Below are 20,686 nucleotides of genomic sequence, written 5' to 3'. Positions count from 1 at the left end.
GTAATTCACAAAATAAAGGATGTAGTAGAAATAATATTTCGCATTGACAGGCTGCTTGAAGGTTTATAAAGTGCTTTATATCCATGACCTTATTTTGTCCTTACAACAGCCCTTGGAGGTGGGTGCTGTATTTTCTCCATTTTACAGATGAGGAAACTGAGGCAAACAGAGGTTCAGTCCACCGTCACACAGCTAGTAAGTCTGAGGCTGAACTTGAACTCAAGTTTTCTGGACTCAAGGCCCGGAGCTCTATCCAGGCCTCTGTCCAGGTCTAGCAGTGCACCACTGAGCTTCCCCTGTTGTCATTATTAGTAGTATTTGAAAGGAGTAGGGCAGAAATACGGCTTTTTTCTGCTCAGTGACTAAATCTCAGAAGTTTTTCCTCTCATATCAGTTTAACATTTCAAATGATTCCACAACGCAGTATTCAGACCCAAAGAGGTTAGTTAAAAATACTTCAGACTGCTTTTTCGATGGAGAAGGACAAAAGGGGTTAGTGAATGACTGTGTGTCAGTCAGAAAATGTCTTGGAGGTCATTAGAACCCCTAGGCCTGGGTTCTCTGGGTTCTCTGGGCATCTCTTAGCCCTTCTCCCAGCTAAGTAAAGCAGCCTATGCTTAGAGAAGGCAAACCCCATCCTGGGTCATTCTCCTTAGTGAAGCTGGTTCCTTTGGAAGAGGGGATGGGGCATGCCAGAAAACAGTGCTGAGTTCAAGCTTCTGCTCTGTCACTACCTGTGTGACCATGGGCCAGTCACTTCCCTCCTCTGGCCTCAGTTTCCTCATTGATAAAATGAGGGGAGAGGGGGCTGGCCCATCTGGCCTGAGTTTCTCTCCAGCTCTAAATCTATGGACCTATTAATCCTCACTTTCTGCAGGTTGGTTTTCCATGGGGTCTCTGAGGCAGAGCCCCCTGTTCCACTGATGCCAGGGAGTCTCATGGCCCCCCAAGGCCTGTGCACAGAAGCCTAGCTCAATGAGTTATCTTCGATATCAATGAGGTGCTCCCCCCTTCGTGACACACATTCGTGGGGCTGGCCCACCCCACAGAGGGGGAGCTGTGGCCGCACTCCTGAGTTCTGGTTCTGGGGCTGGCACACGAGTTGGAACAATGGTGGGTCTGCCGTGACTCGAGACAGAGGACAAGCTCTGCACTCTCCAGCAATCTGGGGAGTGGAGGATGATGATGGTGGCAGTGGCTGAGGAAGAAGCAGCAGCTCACAAGCCTAGGGAGCTACAATTGTCCCACACCCACTCTGGGAGTGGGGCAGGGGATATACTGTTCCCATTTTACAGGTGGGGAAATTGAGTCTTAGAGAAGCAAAGAGACTTCTCCAGGGTCACAAAGGTAAGAAATGTCAGAACTGAAATTTGAATCCAGGACTCCAAATCCTGAGCTCTTTCGTCTTTTCCACTGCACCAGATCACCCTTCCCCAGGATGTGTGTGTAAGGGGTGCTTCTTGTATAGACACTCCCTAATGAGGCACACACAGAGAAGCATCAGAGGGGTGTGGCGTCCATGAGGTCACTGACAGTCAGGGCCGGGAGGTTTATATAACAACGGTCATCCCAACCTCTCTCCTCATCTTAGGGAGGATGGACATGGGTTTGCTCACGGCAGTGTCATGCTTCCATAAATCAAGTCAAGCTCAAACTTCCATTAAATTGAGCTCTAGGATATAACCCAGATGACACCGCTGGCTAGGGCGTATTACTTCAGCGCTTACACGCAGAGCACCAGTGTCCGCCACCACCACCCAGCATCACCTCTGGTGGGCAATCACAGCATCCATCTGTCACACATCAAAGAGTGGAAGTGGATACTATACCTGTGGTTTGTCTTTAAGGAAATCGGGTAGCTGAAATTCTCCTTTATAGACCTGAAAAAACAAAGTGGGCAACACTTTAGACAATGTTGGGAGGATCACGGGCCGGTATTGGGTGGCAGCAGCCCCTCTCGCTTCCCAAGGCCTGCCAAGGTCCACGCTTGGTGCTCAAGGGCTTGGAGTCCTAGAAGAGCAGATGGAAAAGGTTGGGCTAGCTTCCCATCAACTCTAATTCCCTCCCACGCCATTTCTGGCTCCACTTCTGGCCGGGAGAGTTCCCAGTGTCCGAAAACCCCACGCTCCCAAACCCGAGTTCCGATCAAGCCTGCCAAAGGAAGAAAGTCAGCTTTGGGTAGTCTTTGCCATGAAATAAGTACAAATCGATAGCTTCAGGACAGATTTCCAGCAGCTTCTTTCTCCACACTGAGAAACTATGATGCTTAGTTTAAATTCAACTTGACCTTTCTGACAAGGAGGTTCTTTCCTTCAAAGTCAATTTACCCGACACTCCTATGTCTGCTGAAATTATGGGTGACGTGTGTCAGTACTTTAAGGATCTATGACTTCACTGCCCCAACACAACTCACAGCCCTTGGACATCTTAGTACAACGGGCTCCAAACTTCATGTAATGATACCCCACCTTTCTATAAAAAAAAGTTGTGCTTTGCTACTTTTATAAAATAACCTAAACAAATAGTTCTTATCTTGCATTTTCTTCAAATGAAATTAGAAATCTCATACAATTTTAAAACACTCAAATAAATTCTAGCCATACAATGAAAAAAAAACATAAACAGATATTTGTGGATAAAAATCCTTCACAATAAAAATAAAATACCATTTAATTTTAATTACTGTACATTTCTCATAACTATCTACAACCATTCTCATCTTAATTTTTAAAAAGCTATGTTTTTTTGAAAGCCAGTTTTGGGAAACAGTATAATTATATTGCACTTACCAAAATGAATGGCATTGAGAAACGTAGTAGATTGTAAAAGATGGTACTTTTTAACTTCCACATAAAAACCGCGGAATCTAGAGTTTACAAACCGCACGTTTGAATGCAGTTTGAAGCAGCTGACAAGTCATCTGTGTCTTGAGTCTTCCCAGCACTGGTCAGACGTAACCTTGTGCCCATACTGTGTTAAACAATCACTGAACTGCATTCATTGTCACAGGATCAGACATTTAGAGCTGAAAGGGACCTTAGAGGTCATCCAGTCCAAAACCTTTATTTTACAGACGAGGACACTGAGGCCCAGAGAGTGACTTGCCCAAGATCACACAGAAAATCAGTGAGAAGGAAAGGATTTAAGCCCAGGTTCTCTGATTCCAGTCAATGCTATTTCCTTTGTACCACATTACTTAGTTGGACCCTATTTGCTTAGTCAGTTTCGTTTTTATTGACTCCAATTTTTTTCCACTGAACAAAGTGGATTTATTGATGGGGGAGTAAGCTGCACTTAAAAATATCCAATAATTTTGGCCGTTGCATTACAGGACACATTAGAGGGCCTCATGTTCCCCAAGGAGAGGATGTGCTTCACCAGGTGGAAAACTCCACCTTAGGAGACGGCCTTTATGAGTTGCTGTGGAGGATCAAATTCACCACCTGCTGGAGCCTCCATAAACTTAGCAAGGTGGCTTTCCAGACACCAGCCTAAACCCGAGATCTCCCTGCCATGACTTGTGCTTCACTGACCCAAGTTTGAAGACCCAGGGTCACCTCCAAAGCTCCCCACATAGTGGCAAAGTGGGGCTGTGAAGGATGAATGAAAACAATTCAATATATAATCTCCACAATGGTTATTTCCTCAAATTAAACAGTTTTCCCTCATCTGGCAATTAGAAGCCCTCTCCTTCAACATTTACTGGAATATATCATAAATAATTCACAAGACAATGTTCCAAATCTCGGAGGGATTAATTACAGTTTAAAATCAAACACGGCTTTCCAGCCCAATAAAACTCGGAGGCCTTGCTATTTTCATCAGAGCTCAGAAAGCTGGACGTGGGCCAGCACTAATGCAGGGAATTAGAATTCTCTACAGAGAAGTGGAACATGCTAACTCCAAGCTTCCAGCAGCTTCAGACTCAAACCCTGAGGCCCCGTTCATGTCCCTTCTCTGACCGGTCCCACTCACTTTTCTGAACTCTCATCTTGACTGATCACTTGTCATTTAGCACTGACTGCCTTGGGGTATTAGTGAACAAGCCCGGAATGTCTGCTGTGTACAGTGGATGGATGGAAGAGAGGGGAAGCATGAAATGTATAAGCCAGGGTCCCTGCTACTGAAGAGCTTTTATAGCGTTATATCTTGTATATAGTTAATTAACTTTTCACTCGTGGACGTCTTCTCTCTTTCTCTCCAAATAATATGAGAAATTAATAAGTAAAAAGTAAAAGATTCAGCCCTCTGCTGAGGGGGTAGGAATGCTAGTGGAAATGGCTAACTTGGTTTCTCCCCCTAATGTCTCTAGTACAGGGCTTCTTTTCAAGGGTAGAGTTAAAAAATACGTCTTTATTTCAATAGCATCATTTTCTTTGGTAATCCTATGTATTTTATTTTATACATTTAAAAAAGAAGAAGGACTCATAGGTTTATGACACTAAAAGGGTTTATGACACTAAAACGCTGAAGAACCGGTCTTCTGGTGCTTTCTTTCTGGAGCCTCAAGGCAATGTCCAGAGAGAGAACGGTCACAGAGGTGGATGGGAAGGGAGCATATTGGCTTCACCCAAAATCAGGAAATAGGAAAACAGAATTAAGTCATCTTACTTAAGCTAGATGTATGGATGAGGAACCTTTATTGAGTAAGGCAAGTTTGCAGGTCCTGACAGCTGTCTATTTGGGCCTTTTTGTGTACTGATAGGCAAGCCTATAACACAGAGCTGGAGGTGTATTGACCCAGCCAGTCTTATTCTAAGAGAGTTGAGACATTTCTCCAAGGAAGCAGAGGAGGGCAATTATAAAGGAATGGAACAGCATTAGCAGCAATCTCACAAGAAGGGGGTTTTGGTCAGAGCCGCAGAGTAATAAGAGAGCTCCTGGACGATGATGAAGAGTTGTGAAAGGTGGAAGTGAGGAGCACTCGGGCATAGAACCACGATGTGGACAGGTAAAGCCAGACCTTTACCTTTGCTGCTATTATCAGTCATGCATCCTGGTAGGTTGCAAAGGAAGGGGGTCGTGAAGGAGGTGAGGGATGCTGGACTCTCTACCAGCCTTGAGTTCTTTTCCCTTGGGGAAAGGGCTTCAAGCCCTGGGCAACACTCATAAGTCTGGATGATGGGATAGGTTTCTGAGAAACATAGGGCTCACAAGATAACCAAGCCTTCTTGACTTTTCTTCATGACTCCAGCATGAACTCTTTGAATTCTCTGCTGTACGTAACTTTGATTGTGTGAAGACACCTAAGTGAGAGCTAGAAATGAACAAAAGGCTAGTGTTCCCAGGTGAAATTCAGGTGGGGCCCCACTTAGAGAGTGTGATGTCATTACTGATGTCTCCCGAGAGGAACTTGGTTTGTCTGTCCTCAATTGGCCTACACTTCAAGGAGACCTTGCTCCCTGGGGGCCGGGACCTCCCAGGGTCTCCCTAGTATGGTGCTGTGAATGCAGTAAGCTCTCAGTTAACACCTGCTGACTGAATGAGTGATGTACCTCTTCCCAGGGTGGCCCAGCATCTCATCGCACTTTGACAGGAAGGAACTTGAAGGGCATGCCGTCTGACTACTCATTTCATGGATTTGGGAACAGAAGCAGAGGGAAGTAAAGTGACTTGTCCCAAATCCCACTGGTGGTAAGAAAGTAGCAGAAGGAAAAGTCACACCGGGTCGTCATCTTCAAAGCCGGCACCCTGGTCTCTAGACCAAACTGCCTCCATATGCAAAGAGAAAACAATGGTAGCTTTGTCCAAAAACCCAGGAATGAATTCCCGTTCTTAAGAATGAGAATCCAAATACTTCTTCCATCTGGTAGACCACAAGATTAAAACTCTAGGGCTGGAAGGGGCCTCAGAGGACATTTAGGCCAATCCAACATTTTACAAATGAAGAAACTTACCAAAGGTCACAGGTTGAACCCAGGTGATCTGCCTCCAGAGGCAATGCTCTGTCCTGCCATCAAGCATACCAAGTGCTCCCTTCTTTCTGTCTTTCGGTTTCTACCTTCTCTTCCTTTGTACCCTTAGCTCAGCCATCTGTTTTAACTACATCTTTCCCGGGTGTATCTCTTGATTTTTTTTTTTTAGCTCAAGGAACAAAAGTGCTATTCTTAAATGTCATAAAAAGCTGTCTAGATTACATTTCATCATTATTCTTGTCAATGAATTTAAAAAGAAAAGGCCTTTCCAAAATGAAAGACCTAAGAGAACGAAAATGGGTGGATTTGTGATAAAAACATCCTGGGGCTAAAGTCTACTTCTAATCCGTATGTAATCAGGAGCCTTTGAAAGGAAACAGTGTTCATTTAAGAAACAGTTAATATGTATAATTCTATTCAGAAGAATAGTAGTGGTAGAGAGGAGGGAAAATACCTAAGTAATTACATCTGGAGACATGGCAGTCCGGATAAACTCTGAGATTCCAACATCTGCCTTACTTAAATGCCGGTCATGGCATAAGCATGTTATCAAGTGCAGGGCAGGCTGCTTGTCTGGGAAGGGATAGAGGAAGGCCCTAAGACAAGAAGTACACATCTTGGGAGCCAGAAAACCTTTTTCCACAACTCTTGAGCTAGGTTCATTATTCCTCTCACTCTGATTTCTGTGGAATAATTTAAATGATTTATCTTGTAGCAGCATATTTAAGTGGTCACGACCTTTAACAGCTTAAAGCTACCCTAAGATTTTGGGGATACCCTGTGTAGTCTCCTAAAGAAGGGAAGATCTGAGTGGGGGCAGGACTGCTATCTTTGAAGTATTTAAAGGGTAATGGAGAAGAGAGATTAGATTTCTTCTGCTTGGCCCCAGGGCAGAACTAGAAACAATGAGTGAGAAGCTGAGCAATCTGCTGAAAAGCAGATTTCATTGGAAGAGAAGGCTTCCTAAAGATTACAGCTGTCTAGAAATGGAATGGGCAGCCTTAGGAGGTACTGGACTCCCAGCCAACTGAGGCGAGAGCGGCACGAAAAAGGATGCCATTGGCAGCATCAAGTAGCATAAGCTCCTTCGTGATGCCAGCTCCAGCAGGGCAGAGCTCACAGGAGAACAAGACAAATGTTTGGTGTCCGATGCATGCATGAAACAGCCCAAAAGGCTTAGCTGGATAAGAAGCAGGGGGGTGCGCCAGCCTTAAAAGTCAGGGACTGCTCTTCCCACCGAAGACGGGTGCATTCCAGTGACAAGGCTGGTGGCTACCACAAGAAACCAGACCCGGGGCTTAACCAAACAGGAAGGCCATGGATGGTATTTTCTCTGGTTAAAAGAACAGCTTAGCTGGACATAGCTGAGCTCTACATCTGTGTCTCACAGCAGAAACCTTGCTAACTCCAGGTACTGGGAAGATAGTGTGGCTCAAATAACAACATTTAACAGGCTTTCACGTGGGGGAGTGAAAAGAAGGCCACATCAGGCATTAGAAGATGGAGGTCTGAATGCTGGCTTTACCACTTACAATCTTGTGTGATCCCAGACAGGACATTTCCCCGCTTTGGACCTCTTTATACCTTACCTATCCAATGGTGGTCTCTAAGATCCTTTCCAGCTCTAAAACCTAAAGAACTGGACAAAGACCCTGCATTCCTGAAAGGGAAGAAGCCAAAACCACTGCTTTCTCCAGGTGGGGGAAGGGAGGGAGGAAACAAAACAAAACAAAAAGCATATTCTAGACAACACAGAAAGAGTTCTCTGGGTCCCATGGCCCAGAGTTAAGCCAAGCGGGCAGCATCGCATTCCACATTCCCCCTGCCCCAAGAGTGATGTCTTACAGTGGGCCATGAGGCCAGGTCTTCAAGACTCTCCTAAATCTCATCTCAACTGATCCCCACTCCACAGCCATGGGGGAGGCAGAGAAGGGACCGCCATCCTCATCTGAGAGATTCATGTGAACAAGCATGGCTCCACAGAGAGTAAGAGCTGGAGGTGGGATTCAGACCCAGTCTTCCCGACCCCACTCTGTCCACACGCACACTGGCCGGCCTTCCATTAACTGGCTTCACTATCGCCAGTGGCAGGAGTCAGGTGGAGGGAGAACCTTGGTGCCTGAGCATCAGGAGGGGCACTTTCTTCAGGTCCCCACTCCCTCCTCTCACAGGCTTGCCGGGCTTTTGTCTAACGAGGTCAGAGAGAGGTTACAGGGCTGCTCTGAATCCTCCCAGGGAGCAGGAGTCCACACCAAGCAGCACCATAAAAGAAAAGGCCACAGGAAAAGGAACGCTCCCTCCGGAAGCTTTTGTATGTGGCACTGACCATATGTTTCCATCTGAGAAGCTTTGGCTGGCAACAGATAATACTTGGAAAGAAAGGGCTGATAGAAAAAGCAAATCCGGTCATTCTACGCCCTTATGTTTGGCAGCCGAAATCGGCTTGGAGTTCCTGGAGCACCGGGTCATTAATTCCAGCCTTGACCATAGCCCTACAGCCTGGAACTGGCCAGGCAACCAGGTCACAAGCTGTTCTAACGTTTGTCCAAGGGGCCTCTGTAACTGAGGAGGGGCCTCTAGAAGTGAGCCCCAAAAAGGATGACTTGGGCATTTTCAGTTTCCAACTCACCAAGCACCTCACTCACACAGAACACAGTTACCTGGTAAGAGCTCATATTTATACAGAGCTTCTCCATACGTTAGCTCATGTCTGATCCTCACAACAGCTTCATCTCGTGAAGGCCAGTCTTGGCATTCCCATTTTATGGACAAAACCAATTTAAGTATTTTCCAACCAAATACATCGGGATCTCCTCGTCCTGAAAACGAAGGTAGGCTAACCAGCTTCAATGTCTAGTCCTCAGATCCCACGAGCTGATGCAAAATTTTCTCTGATAGCTTCTCTTATAACTACAGGAAAACCATGGCTATTGCCAGGTGTGCACAGTACATGTCACTGGAGTGTGTAGCCAGGAGACTGTTTTTTAATGAAAGGCAAACAACCAGTTACTAAGGACATTATTTTTATTCATTAACTAATGAAACCATAAGGTAAATAAACTGAATTTTAAAAAATTTACAACTAACTTTGCTTTAAAAACACAAACTTTGCAAAGGCATCTGTTAATTAAATCCTCTAAAATGATTAATTTTTTCAGCCTTATATCCTTGGCTAAAAAAGCTGCTTCCCAATTGGACCATGTGCTCCCCCACCTTGTACTTTGCCATGAAGGACATGCAGTGAAGTTTAAGGATTAGTGTTCAGAAGTGCTTCAGTTTTAACTTTTCTCCTTTCTATGCCTACACCTTGCTTGAGCGGCTGGGTAGCCCAGTAGATACAGCACTGGACCTGAAGTCAGGAAGACCTGAGTTCAAATTCTGCCTCAGGCACTTACTAGCTGTATGACCCTTAATAAGTCACTTAGCCTCTGTCTGCCTCAGTTTCCTTGTCTATAAGATATCCCTGTCTTAGGGATCATAGCATCTACTTCACACGGTTGTTGCAAAGATTGAATGACATAGCATATGTAAAGTGCTTTGCCAACTTTAAATACTATATAAAAGGCAGTTGTGTTACTAGTATGATATTACCAACAAGAGTCATGTATTACTGGCTAAGCCATGGAAAACAAAGTGGCCAGAGGAGTCAGGGAAAAGGGGTGTGCAGAGATGTCCAGCTGACTTTCTCTGACCAGACTGCAGTTCCCAAGTAGGAGAGGGTGGGGAGAGGATTCCTGGTGGCAGAAAGGAGGGCAGATTACCTATCTAACCACTATCAGAAATGGGTTCTGCTAAGAAGCACCACCAGACAGGGCAAGGTGGGCTGCAGAGAGAGTACGGGAGTTGGCACATTAGGGAGTACGTGGGCATCCTCGGCATGACCTCCAACCTTCACCTATATGCCTATAAATTCCGAGCCCGGGAGAAGGAAGGGCTATGGAAGGTCAGCGATTTCTTCAAGATCACAAAGCTCTTAAGTGACAGAGCCAGGTTTGAAATCCAAGTCTTCATGGTCAAGTACCAAGAGTAAAGCCAAAACAACAACAACAACAAAAACCCAAAACCCCCAATATCACTCAGTTAGATGTCGCAATATGCACGCTTGCACATTTATCACAGGTGAGGTCCTCCACAGACTCGATCTGTATTTGTTTGTGTAATTCTAACAAACTCGGTGGTCTGGTTTCTGGAAGACAAGAGGGAAGAGATGCTGCTAAGACTGACATGATGACAGCAGCGAAAGACGTTGGTCACCAATAAAAGAAGGAGAAGACACTATATAAAGCTGACCCCAAAGCTCCAACAGCACATCAGGGCAGAGCCATTGGGTGGAGGGGCAAAGGCCTTCATTGCATGCTCCAGGGAAGGCCCTGAGAGCATTATTATACTCCAAGGTATACTGATGGCCTAATGAGGACCCTAAATCATCACCAAATGTTTACATTGTAGGCTCACAGGATCATAGAGATGGACATAGAAGAGATCACAGAAACCATCTCACATCACTTCCTCTAACTCTCCCTCTGGGCTCCCTCTAGCTTGTACCAGCACTGTGATAATAATGCCCAGAGGGAGAAACTCTCAGACTTCTAAGGGGTGATCCTGTGGGTGACTAATCAGCTAACTCATTTATTCCCTGTTGTTTACAAGTCCCCCTTAACAAGAAGCCAGTACACTTAGATATTTCTTAGCAAGAGGTTTACTCAAATTTCACAGTACCAACAATGGTTATGAAGCATTTCCTCCCTCCCAAACCTGTGGTGCACTCTCCCACAAAAGCACAGAATGGACAACTCATACCTCCTGGGTGATGATGTCCTGTCTTCTCCTAGAGGGGCCTCACAAAGTTCCCTGTGGGGTACGGCATCTGTGGTGGTGAGTTCCCTAGTTACTCTACTGCTCGATTGGGTTGGCTCCCCACCACTGCTGGGCTGAACCAGGAAGCTGGACTCTGTCGGTGGCCTTTTCACCAGGTGGGGTGTTTTTGCTGAACAGGCCAGTCCACTAGACTCCCTGGGCTCACACTCTGAGGGAAAACTGAAGCCTTCACTGTTTCCCCTACAGTGCTCTCTTCAACAAGGAAAACAACTTTTAGCGTAGGATTAGCTAAAGCTCTGAGGTTCCTCACATCCAGGCAGGATGGCAGAGAGGTCTAGTCCTGCCAGTTCAATAATACTTCCTGGCTCAGAGGAAGCATCTCTCAGTGGGGGACTTCACTTTTACTTATGGTGCTCAGGTCAGTTATGCTTCCCAGACTCCCCTTGGGTTTTGTGCAGATGAGTGGCCAGGGTCAGAGGCCTAGAGCAAGTTCGTGGCCCCCAGTGCCTTCTTCATATGCGACTGAGCCATGCAAGTCTCTGATCCTTTCTCAGGTATGGATATTTCCTTTTCAGCTTTTTTACATTTCAATATCTCTGCTCCTTCTGACTGGCACTAGTCTAAACAACAACAGGGGCAGTAGATAGAATATTGGGGTCTGGGTCAGAAAGATCCAAGTTCAAATCCAGCCTCAGACACTCACTAGCTGCATGATCCTAGTCAAGTCACTTATTCACTGTTTGCCTCAGTTTCCTCAGCTGTTAAATGGGGATCATAACAGCACCTACCTCCCAAGGTTGCAAGAATCAAATGAGATAATTTTTGTAAAGCACTTAGCACAGTGCCCAGCACCGTCATCGCTGCATAAATGTTAGCTGTTATTATTATTATTATTATTGAACAGGACACACTTTTACATCACTGATAAGGCCCAGGAAGGCACAGTGATTGGTCCTAGGTCACAAAGGTACCAGAGTTGGCATTCAAACCCAAGTCCTCCAACTTTTTTCATCCCACCACAATTCATATCCGCTGTTTAAGTAGCCAAGGAATAGTACAGTGGGTTTTATAAAGATTCCTATCCAGGACAGCTAAGTGTCTTAAAAGTCTTGAAGCATAAAGCAATTTAGAAAATGAGGCCCTCTAGAATGACTCATTCCCTGGAGATTACAGACAGCCAAGCTCTTACTGTAGTTACGAGTCACAGGGGCATCTGACGGAAGCATTAGTGGATCCAAACCTGGGATCCTAAGACTTCAGAGCTAGAAGGGACCCTGGAGCTCGGCTGGTCTGATCCCCTTATTTTGTAGATGAGGAAACCTGTTGGTCTCGAAGAGCAAAACCATCTGAATTATTCTGATGTTTAAGGGGCAATGTCACCAACCAATGAGGCCTGGCTGAGCTTCCTTATATGTGCTACATAAACCACAAAATCTCTGAGCCCTGTAAATGAAACAGGGATTAAATGCACTCCAACTGCCCACATTTTTAAAAATAAAAACCAAAAAAATCTCTCCAATTTCAACATGATAAATGCACCAACATTTCCCGAAGCTAAGTGCAGGAGACTGGACACATAAAAAAGCAATCATGTCATCTGTGAACGGATTGAAATTGCAGCCTTCACTAAAATCCATCCTTCAAAATAATACAAAATTTAAAAGGTTCCAACATGCCCCAATACTCTCAGTTTTCCCCAAAATACACATAAAGTTACAGGGGGTAAAAACACTGGGATTTAACCCGGTGGTCTTGAGTTTGACTGACATTAGGGCCTAGCAGTCATCTGCAATTGGATTAGAAACAGGGCAGGACCCTCATAATGCTTTGTCTCCTTCAGAGTGTATAGCTTGTGCTCAAGAACAGCAGGGTCACATTATATTGTATCTTATGGTTACAAAATGTTTTATCATTATTATTTTACTTGAGCTTCACAACAGCCCTGCGATAGAACTACTTCAAATATGGATCAGAACGCCACAAATTAGAGGTGAGGAAACGGGCTTGCCCAAGGGTCACTGGCCGGTAAGTAGAAGAACTGGGATTTGAACACAAGTCTGGGGAGCTATAGGATGATCGATGTCGAGCGGGAAGGGACCTCAGAAGCCTTCCAATCAAATTCTCTCTTTTATGCTGAGGGAACCACAGAGGCAGTAAGTGGCTGAGCTGGAATCTGAACCCAGGACTTTCAGTATTCTTTCCGTCCCCTGCTGCCTTTCACGAAATATCTGCTGAACAAATGAATGAATATGGAATCCAGTGTCCAAACTGAAGTCCGCCCATGATGTATTTAAAGCAAAATAAAGAGACAACCACCTCATTTTGAAACCTGGGTGTGCCAGCGTCTTTCCTAGGGTTTCTTGTCAAGGTTTAGATGACTTGGTGGTTTCGCTGATGAGAAAACAAGTAAGTCCAATTAGGCTTCATGATGCAGGATGGAATCCAGATTTTGAAACTTTCAGTCCCTTATGGGCCCCAAGAGGCCTGCAGTGACTCACTGTCTCCAAGATATAAACATGACAATATGCACTGATAATACGTACCCTTACATAATCTCTCTGGCCTTGACAATGTTTTGGTTGCTTTGCCAGCTTCACTCGAGAGACTTGCATTTACAATGCTGTTTGAGCAGACACACAAAATGATACCATTTCACATTTATATGGTGTATAAAGTCTCCTGATCAACCCGATGAGGCTTCAGGAGAGGTACCTCCCTAAGGGGAGGCGGGCACTTACTCTCGGACACTTCCCTGAGAGTATTTCAGACTGGCCCTACAGAACTTGTGTGCTCATTCACACCTCATTGAGGAAGAACAACTGAGGATTAGCAGTTAAGGATGGATTGCTGGGCTCCAGCTGTTAGGATGGGGGTGGGGGTGGGGCTCAGCCTCTGAGTCCTTTTAGGAGAGATCCAGAGAGAGCCCTAAACCCAGACTAGAGACCAGAACATCTGGATTGGAAGGGAGAGGGGGCAGGGGGAAGGCGTGTGGAGCTGCCGGGCCTCTGCTGGGGGCTGATGGCCACGTGGGGCAGACAGTCACTGCAGCACATGCTCTCACAGTTACACAGCCCCAGGAAAAGAGAAACGTGGCAGGGAGCTGGGAGTTCCTGAATCTCAGCCTTTTGGAGGAATCCCAAGAATTTCTGGATTGAGGATCTAGCATGTGGGCCCCCAGAACTGGAGCAGGAAGGGACCACACCACCATATGGAGGAAACCAATGCTGGACTTCCCTCTCTGCTACTGCTAGGAGTGATTTGGACAGGGCAGGTTTAATGGGCAAGAGGTTGCCAGATTAATTTATTTTAGGGGACCTGGTCGGGGAGTCCTTGGGTAGCATCATAAAGCTGGCGGCCTGCAAGGGTCCCTAGGGTGAAGAAGTGACTCCCCAGAATGCCGAGGGCTGGCCTGTCTCTTCCAAGGAGAGTTCAAGCCCTTGGGGTAGTGCTATAAGTCTAGAGGCCTGCAGAGGTCCCTGAAGTGAAGGTGGGACTCACTGTGGGCCACTATGAGTCCTCTGTGGTGTTATGCATTTTCTGTGGGGTGACACATGGGCTGGGTGGTACCTGATGCACACTGTGGCCGTAAGTGCCAATGAGGGAGCTAGGACCCTTTTACTCACCCCAGTGCTGAGCCCAGGGCCTGGGTCCGGGGTCGTGAGTGACAGTAATAACGTTTTCCGTTTTCTGCAGCACTTGAAGTTTCACTACTTCCCTTCAGCAACCTTGTGACTACAAGTACAAAGATTATTCCCATTTTAGGAAACTAAGTAAATTGCCTTCGGGCACGCTAAGTGTCAGAGCTGAGATTCAAACTCATCTCAAATTCCAAAGGCTACAGCCGTGCCTTGCGATTATTAATATTTCTCAAAGGAAGGGCAGAGATAACATCTAATGCCAGAATAAGCAGCCCAGCAACAGAATGGCCTATTTCAGCAGTGTTTTCTAAGAAAAAAAATTAGAAATCTTTCATGTCCTGGCCCTTGGATGAGGTTTCCACAATGGTATGTTGGAATGTGAATTTCCAGTCCAAACTCAGCAATTTATTCTGTGATTCCTAAAAAGGAAACCCCCCAACGTGTGGGTCACTGTAGAGTTACTGGAAGGCAAACATTAAAACCAAAAAGGTCAGGAAGGCTTTTCTTTAAAAACGCCTTGTGAGGAGTATGACAAAGAAACTTTTTCCTGTGACCACAGAGCACATAGCACCTAAAAAGATTGCTAAGTCATCCATCCCTATGAGTATTCAAAGAAAAATCATCTTAGACCAAGCTTTCTTTTCTAAAATAATTTTTTGTTTTGTTCATTTGTCTTACATGGATTTAAAATATGCCCCTCCCACTGCTCCATGAACAACCAAAAAAACCCCACTATGGCCACACCTGGAAATGCTTTCTGCATTTTAAGTTCATCAGTCTCTGGCAGGAGGGGGGGGGGGTGTTTCATCTGCACTAGGGGTTAATCATTGTACTGGCCAGAATTCTAACCTGCAAAGCTGTTTTCTTTACAACTTTGTTGTCACCGTATGTCATTCTCCTGGTTCTGCTCACTTCACTCTGCATCAGCTCACAGAGGTCTTCGCAGATTCCTAGCAAGCTGTCCATGTCATCACTTCTTTTGGAACAATAATATTTCATTATATTCACATACCATAATTTGCTTAGCCATTCCCCAACAGGTCAGCACCCTTACTTCGCAGTTTGGGGCTACTACCAAAAAAGATGCTATCGATATTATTGTTTGTATAGATCCCTTCTTTCTCTTTTAAAAAAAATCTCTTTGGTGTTATGTATAAGCTTAGTAGTGGTATAGCTAGATAAGAGGGTATGTATGTACAGCCGAGTAACTTTTTGGGCAGTTTCAAACTGTTTTCCAGAAGGGTTGCACCAATTCACAGCTCCACCAAGAGTACATACACCACGGTCCCCATTTTACCAAAACCCCCCTCACATTTGTGGTTGGTTTTGCCAGTCTGATGGGTGTGAGGTAAAACCTCTAGACTGCTTTGATTCGTATTTCTCTAATTAAAACTGACTTACAGCGTTTTCATACGATTATTGATAGCTTTGACTTCTTCCTTTGAAAACTGCCTATTCAGATCCTTTGACCATTTAATGTAATTTTTAATACCCTGTTAGTGGAGCTGTGAACTGATCCAACCCTAATAGAAAGCACGTTGCCAAGAAAGTAACTAAAATGTCCATACCCTTTGACCTCCAGATCCTTCTGCTAGGCACATTCCTCAAGGCATTAAAGCTAGAAAGGCCTTATATGCACCAAAATATTTATAGCAGCACTTCTTATGGTACCAAAGAACTGGAAATTAAGTTCATGCATACCAGCTGCAGAATGGCTAAATAAGTTGTGGTTTATGACTGTAATGGAATATTGCTGTTCTTTAAACTATGAAAAAGAGGAATGCAGAGAAGCGTGGAAAGACTTCTCTGAACTGATGCAATGTGGAGTGGGCAGAACCAAGAAAACAGCATACACATCAATAACAACGTAAACTGAAAGAAGAACAAAACTGGGACTGAATGCTGGGAAATTATAATGACTAAGCATGGCCTCAAAGAAGACACGGTAAGGCACCCTCTTGGCTCGGTTCTGACTCTCCAAGCTTTGCCACCAAACCTCAGCCACGGTTTCACCCTGGAACTTCTCTCAGCTCCTCAGCCCTCCAGGACCTCCCCCTGCTGACCCCCTTCTCCCACTCGTGAGCTGGGAGGCAGAAAGCCTACCTGCATTGCCTCCTGGCTCTGGTTCTGGTTCTGACTTTCCAGACCTTAACACCATGCCCCTGGAGACTACTTTGCTCCTGTTTTATTTTCACACTGTAACATGTACACTCTTTGAGAGCAGGGACCATCACTTTTGCTTTTGCTATAAGATATTAATGTAGCTGCATTCTTCCCTACCTACAATCCTACTCTGACAACTGAAATCCAAGATTTCTTCATTATTCCTACAAGGAAACCATTGTATTACCCTAAAAACAGATACTCTGTCTTGTTCAGTTGTGTTTTTAAATTGCAGAAATAAAAAAGCATGTGGCCCATTTAAGAAAGAATTGATATTTCACCAATTATCTGGAGCATGTCATAAAAACTGATGGAAAGCCTGCTTTATAATGGTAACACAGCATGAATCAGGATGGGGGGAGGGTTAGGAGGGATAACTATGAATACTGTAGAGAAAGGACAGCATCCTACGATACTATAGCATCACAGATGGACAAGATCTGGGAAGCCATCCCGTCCAAACAGGGGAACGAGCATTTCCCATTAAAGGAAGGGCATGAGTAAAAGCAGCCGGAATATGTGAATATGTGATTGTCACGCACACCAACGGGAGTGTGTGAAATGAATTTAAAACTGCAGATAAGCAACATACTGATGCGTATTTATTGAAATAATTGAATACTGCCATTTTCTGATAGAGGCTTTCCCAACTACCAATGGAAAGTGCAACCTCAGAGGCAAAGGCAGGAGTAGTTGCCTCTGAGGTTACCCTTTGCACCTCCTCTACGTGTGTCTTGTAGGTACCTATTTACTTCAACATTGTCTTCCCCATTAGACTGTGAACTCCCTGAGGACAGGCACCATTTTCACCCTTTTTGTGTGTGTACATCCCCAACAATCAGCAGTGTGCCCAGCACAAAGCAAGCGCTTAATAAACGCCTGTCGACTGATTAACTTACAGATGAGTCACGCTAACGACACAAGCCTCCATTGTCATTCTGTTCTTCCTGAAAGGGCAAATAGGACTGAGAGCTGGAGCTAAGCAAGATGATCTCCGGAGGGACCAAGTGATGGCAGATAAAGGGTCCAACTGCCCGTAAAACCTTTTATTATGAAATGTCCTCACTTTTATAAGCCCATAAATAAAGTGGGTAGGATAATTCTGGGAATTTAGATATCTACTGGCCCAGAGAATAGGCTGGGTTGCTAAATGCTGGAATATAACAAGTATTAAGTGGCCTGTCTTCAGATAGTAACACATTTTTTGGTTTGTGATTTCATGAGCATGAGGAGCTCCCACTGAGGAAATTCCCTCTACCAGTGCAGACTGGCATCTATTCTGAATTCTGTGGCCTCAGAGAACTGGGCCCTGATGGCCATGTAACTTGTCCATGGTAACACAGCTAGCCTGTATACATCTGGCTCTTCTTGACCCCCAAGCCCAGACTTCTATTAGGCCATGTTGCCTACAATCATGTAAGTAAAAGAAGACAAGAAGTTTCTTTAAAATAGAAAAAAAAATTAAATAATGACTGATAGAGTTTTAATGAAAAAGTTACCAGTCTGTGTGTAGGTATTCACATGTCTTTATATTTTGCTCTCATCTGTATATCCTGTTTTTCTCTTTAGCTCTTAGAGATAAATGTTTCCCCTTGAACATGAGTCACTGAAAGCTACACCCAAGTTTAAGGTGCAATTTGGGTCATCATCCATTCAAAACCACAGCTCACAAGCTTTCACCGATATTTCTCTTTTACCAGACAAAATCAGAAGGCAAATCAATTCAAGGCTAGACATGGAACTAAAATAGAATAGCAGGGTAAGGAACAAAGAAAATTTCTCTCAGACACATAGAGGCATGTGAAAGAAAGCTCAAGTCTGCTGCCGCTCACCTATGCTGTCAGCTTCACTCTTAGCCTCCAAGATCAAATCTAAAATCCTCTACTTGGTTCTGAATGCCGGCCCTTTCCCACCTTTCTGGTCTTCTCGGACCTTACACCCTGCCCCCTCCCAAGTACTCTTTGCTTCAGTGACACCGGGCCTCACTGCTGGGCTTGAATCAGACCTTCCATCTCCTGAGTCCAAGCATTTACACTGGCTGTCTCCCATACCTGTAACTGTCCTCCTCATCCCTGCCTCCTGGCCTCCCTGGCCTTCTTCCCGTCTGAGCTAAAGTCCCACCGTCCTCATGACTCAGTGCTGGTGCCTTCCCTCTGTTGATTCTCTCCAACTGATCCCAGATCTTTGAATGTAGTTGGTCACCTGTTATCTCAGGCTGGGAGCTCTTTGGGAGCCTTTCCGCCTTCTTTGCATTCCCAGCGTTTAGTACAGTGCCTGACACACAGCAGGTGCTTAATAAAGACTTTCTGACTGACAGACTCTCCCACAGATTCCTTGGAGGGAAAGGGAACATGGACAACTCACAGTCCTAGATCTGCATTCCAGCTTGAACACTTCTCTGCCTCCAAAGCTACTATTTTGGCGATATCTGAACGGAGCTGTAAGTCACTGGTGGTCATCTGCTCAGCTGTTTTCCCTGCCCCAGTTACCCTCTGGTTGTTTGTTGAACCAAACACAGCTGCTATGTAGTCTCTTCCTTTTGAGGAGAGTGGTAGGAGCTCTTTTATGAGCAGTCCATGCCCTGAGCCTATTTTAGTTCTTTTGTGAATCAGATTCACAGTCTTAGCTAGCCAACCAGCCAGCCAGTAAGAGTCCTTGGGCCAAGTTTGTTTTTCAAGCTATTCTAATTCCGTACCAGCAGCTACTTCCCCAGGAACGGCTATTTGGTTTAAAGTGAGAAAATTCCTTCTGATACCCATCATGCCTTTAAGCAGCTAACACCAGCCGTGCATCTTACTCTAGAGTTTCGCTTTAGTAAGACCAAAAGGAAGGATGGAACTAGTGACCGCTGTCTAGAATCCATGCAGCTGCCCCCAAATAGAAATAATCTGTGTTAGTGTATTAATAAAGAACTATGTTTACAGAAGAACCGGTCCGGTTTTTTGCTGACTTGTGTACTCTCAGTTACCTATGCCTAAAGAAAGGTGAACTTATTATACAACCAGACTCAAGCTATCTTGGTACCCATAGAAGCAGCTAACTGAATTGAAAGTATATAACACCACGGCAGCCGGGTGGCGCAGTGGATAGAGCACCGGCCCTGAAGTCAGGAGGACCTGGGTTCAAATCTGGCCTCAGGCACATAACACTTACTAGCTGGGTGACCTTGGGCAAGTGACTTAACCCAATTGCCTAACCAAAAAAACAAGCAAAGAAAAAAAAAAGAAAGTATATAATGCCTAAGAAGAAATAGCCAACACCATCCAAGAACAACAGAATGCGATGGAATGGAATAACCACAGTAGACTCTCAGAGCTAGAAAGGTCTTAAGAGCTCATTCTAGCGTAACTCTTCTTAAGGATGAGAAACCACAGCTGAGAGACCAGAGGTGACCAGAACCTGGACTAGAACCCAAATTTCCTGACTCAGTATCTGGCACTTTTTCCATTATACCCCATCATCTATGCTCCTGTTATAAGATACTTTTAAGGTATAAAATACTTTACACATATCTCATCTCAGCCTCACAACAGCCCTGTGGCAAAGGTAGGAAAAATATACCTCTTTTGGTAGATAAGGAAACTGAAACTCAGGAAAGTTAAGAAATGTGCCCACTGTCACATGGCCATTAATAGCAGAGTCAAGACCTTCATCTTCCAATCACCCCTTGATGAGTGAGGCAGGATGGCCCAGTAAAAAAAACACACTGGCCTCTCTCTGGGCCTTGCTTTCCTCCTCTATAAAAAGAGTTGGACTAGATTGGGGTTCTTAACCTAGGGCATGTGAACTTGTTTTTTAAAAATATGTATTTTGACAATTTTATTTCAACACAATTGGTTTCCTTAGTAATCCTACGTGTCTTAATGCATTTAAAAACATTATCCTGAGAAAGAATCCATAGGCTTTGCCGGTCTATCACAAAAAAGGTGAAGAATCTCTTGGGGCTCAGTGGATCCCTTCCAATTTTAGAGCTACGTGGCTGTGATGCCCAGGATTACAAGCACCTGACCTCCTTTCTCACTGCCTACTAGGAGCAGGGTTCTTGGGTGGAAACTTATCCAGAATGTTCTCCAAAGGGCTGGCTTTTATCACAAGGTAAACAAAGTAGGCCCCCTAGATGGAAGAGAAAGACAAATACTCACTGAAGACATA

General features: G+C 44.9%; 1 protein-coding gene across 4 annotated transcripts in view; it reads right to left on the bottom strand.

Moving 5' to 3' along the window:
- The window catches only part of TPST1 (tyrosylprotein sulfotransferase 1), a 118,338-nt gene that overhangs the window by 11,884 nt on the left and 85,768 nt on the right, over positions 1-20,686 (bottom strand). For 3 of the 4 annotated variants that reach the window (XM_021007009.2, XM_021007008.2, XM_021007010.2), the window contains one exon: positions 1,830-1,880. The exons of the other annotated variant lie outside the window; for it this stretch is intronic. In XM_021007009.2, coding sequence (XP_020862668.1) covers positions 1,830-1,880 — 51 coding nt within the window. The remainder of the gene's footprint in view (positions 1-1,829; positions 1,881-20,686) is intronic. 4 annotated transcript variants of the gene reach the window in all.

Source organism: Phascolarctos cinereus, unplaced genomic scaffold, assembly GCF_003287225.1.
Source record: "Phascolarctos cinereus isolate Bilbo 61053 unplaced genomic scaffold, phaCin_HiC Scaffold_5;HRSCAF=322, whole genome shotgun sequence".
Taxonomy (NCBI): domain Eukaryota; kingdom Metazoa; phylum Chordata; class Mammalia; order Diprotodontia; family Phascolarctidae; genus Phascolarctos; species Phascolarctos cinereus.
This window is presented reverse-complemented; position numbering and strand designations above follow the sequence as displayed.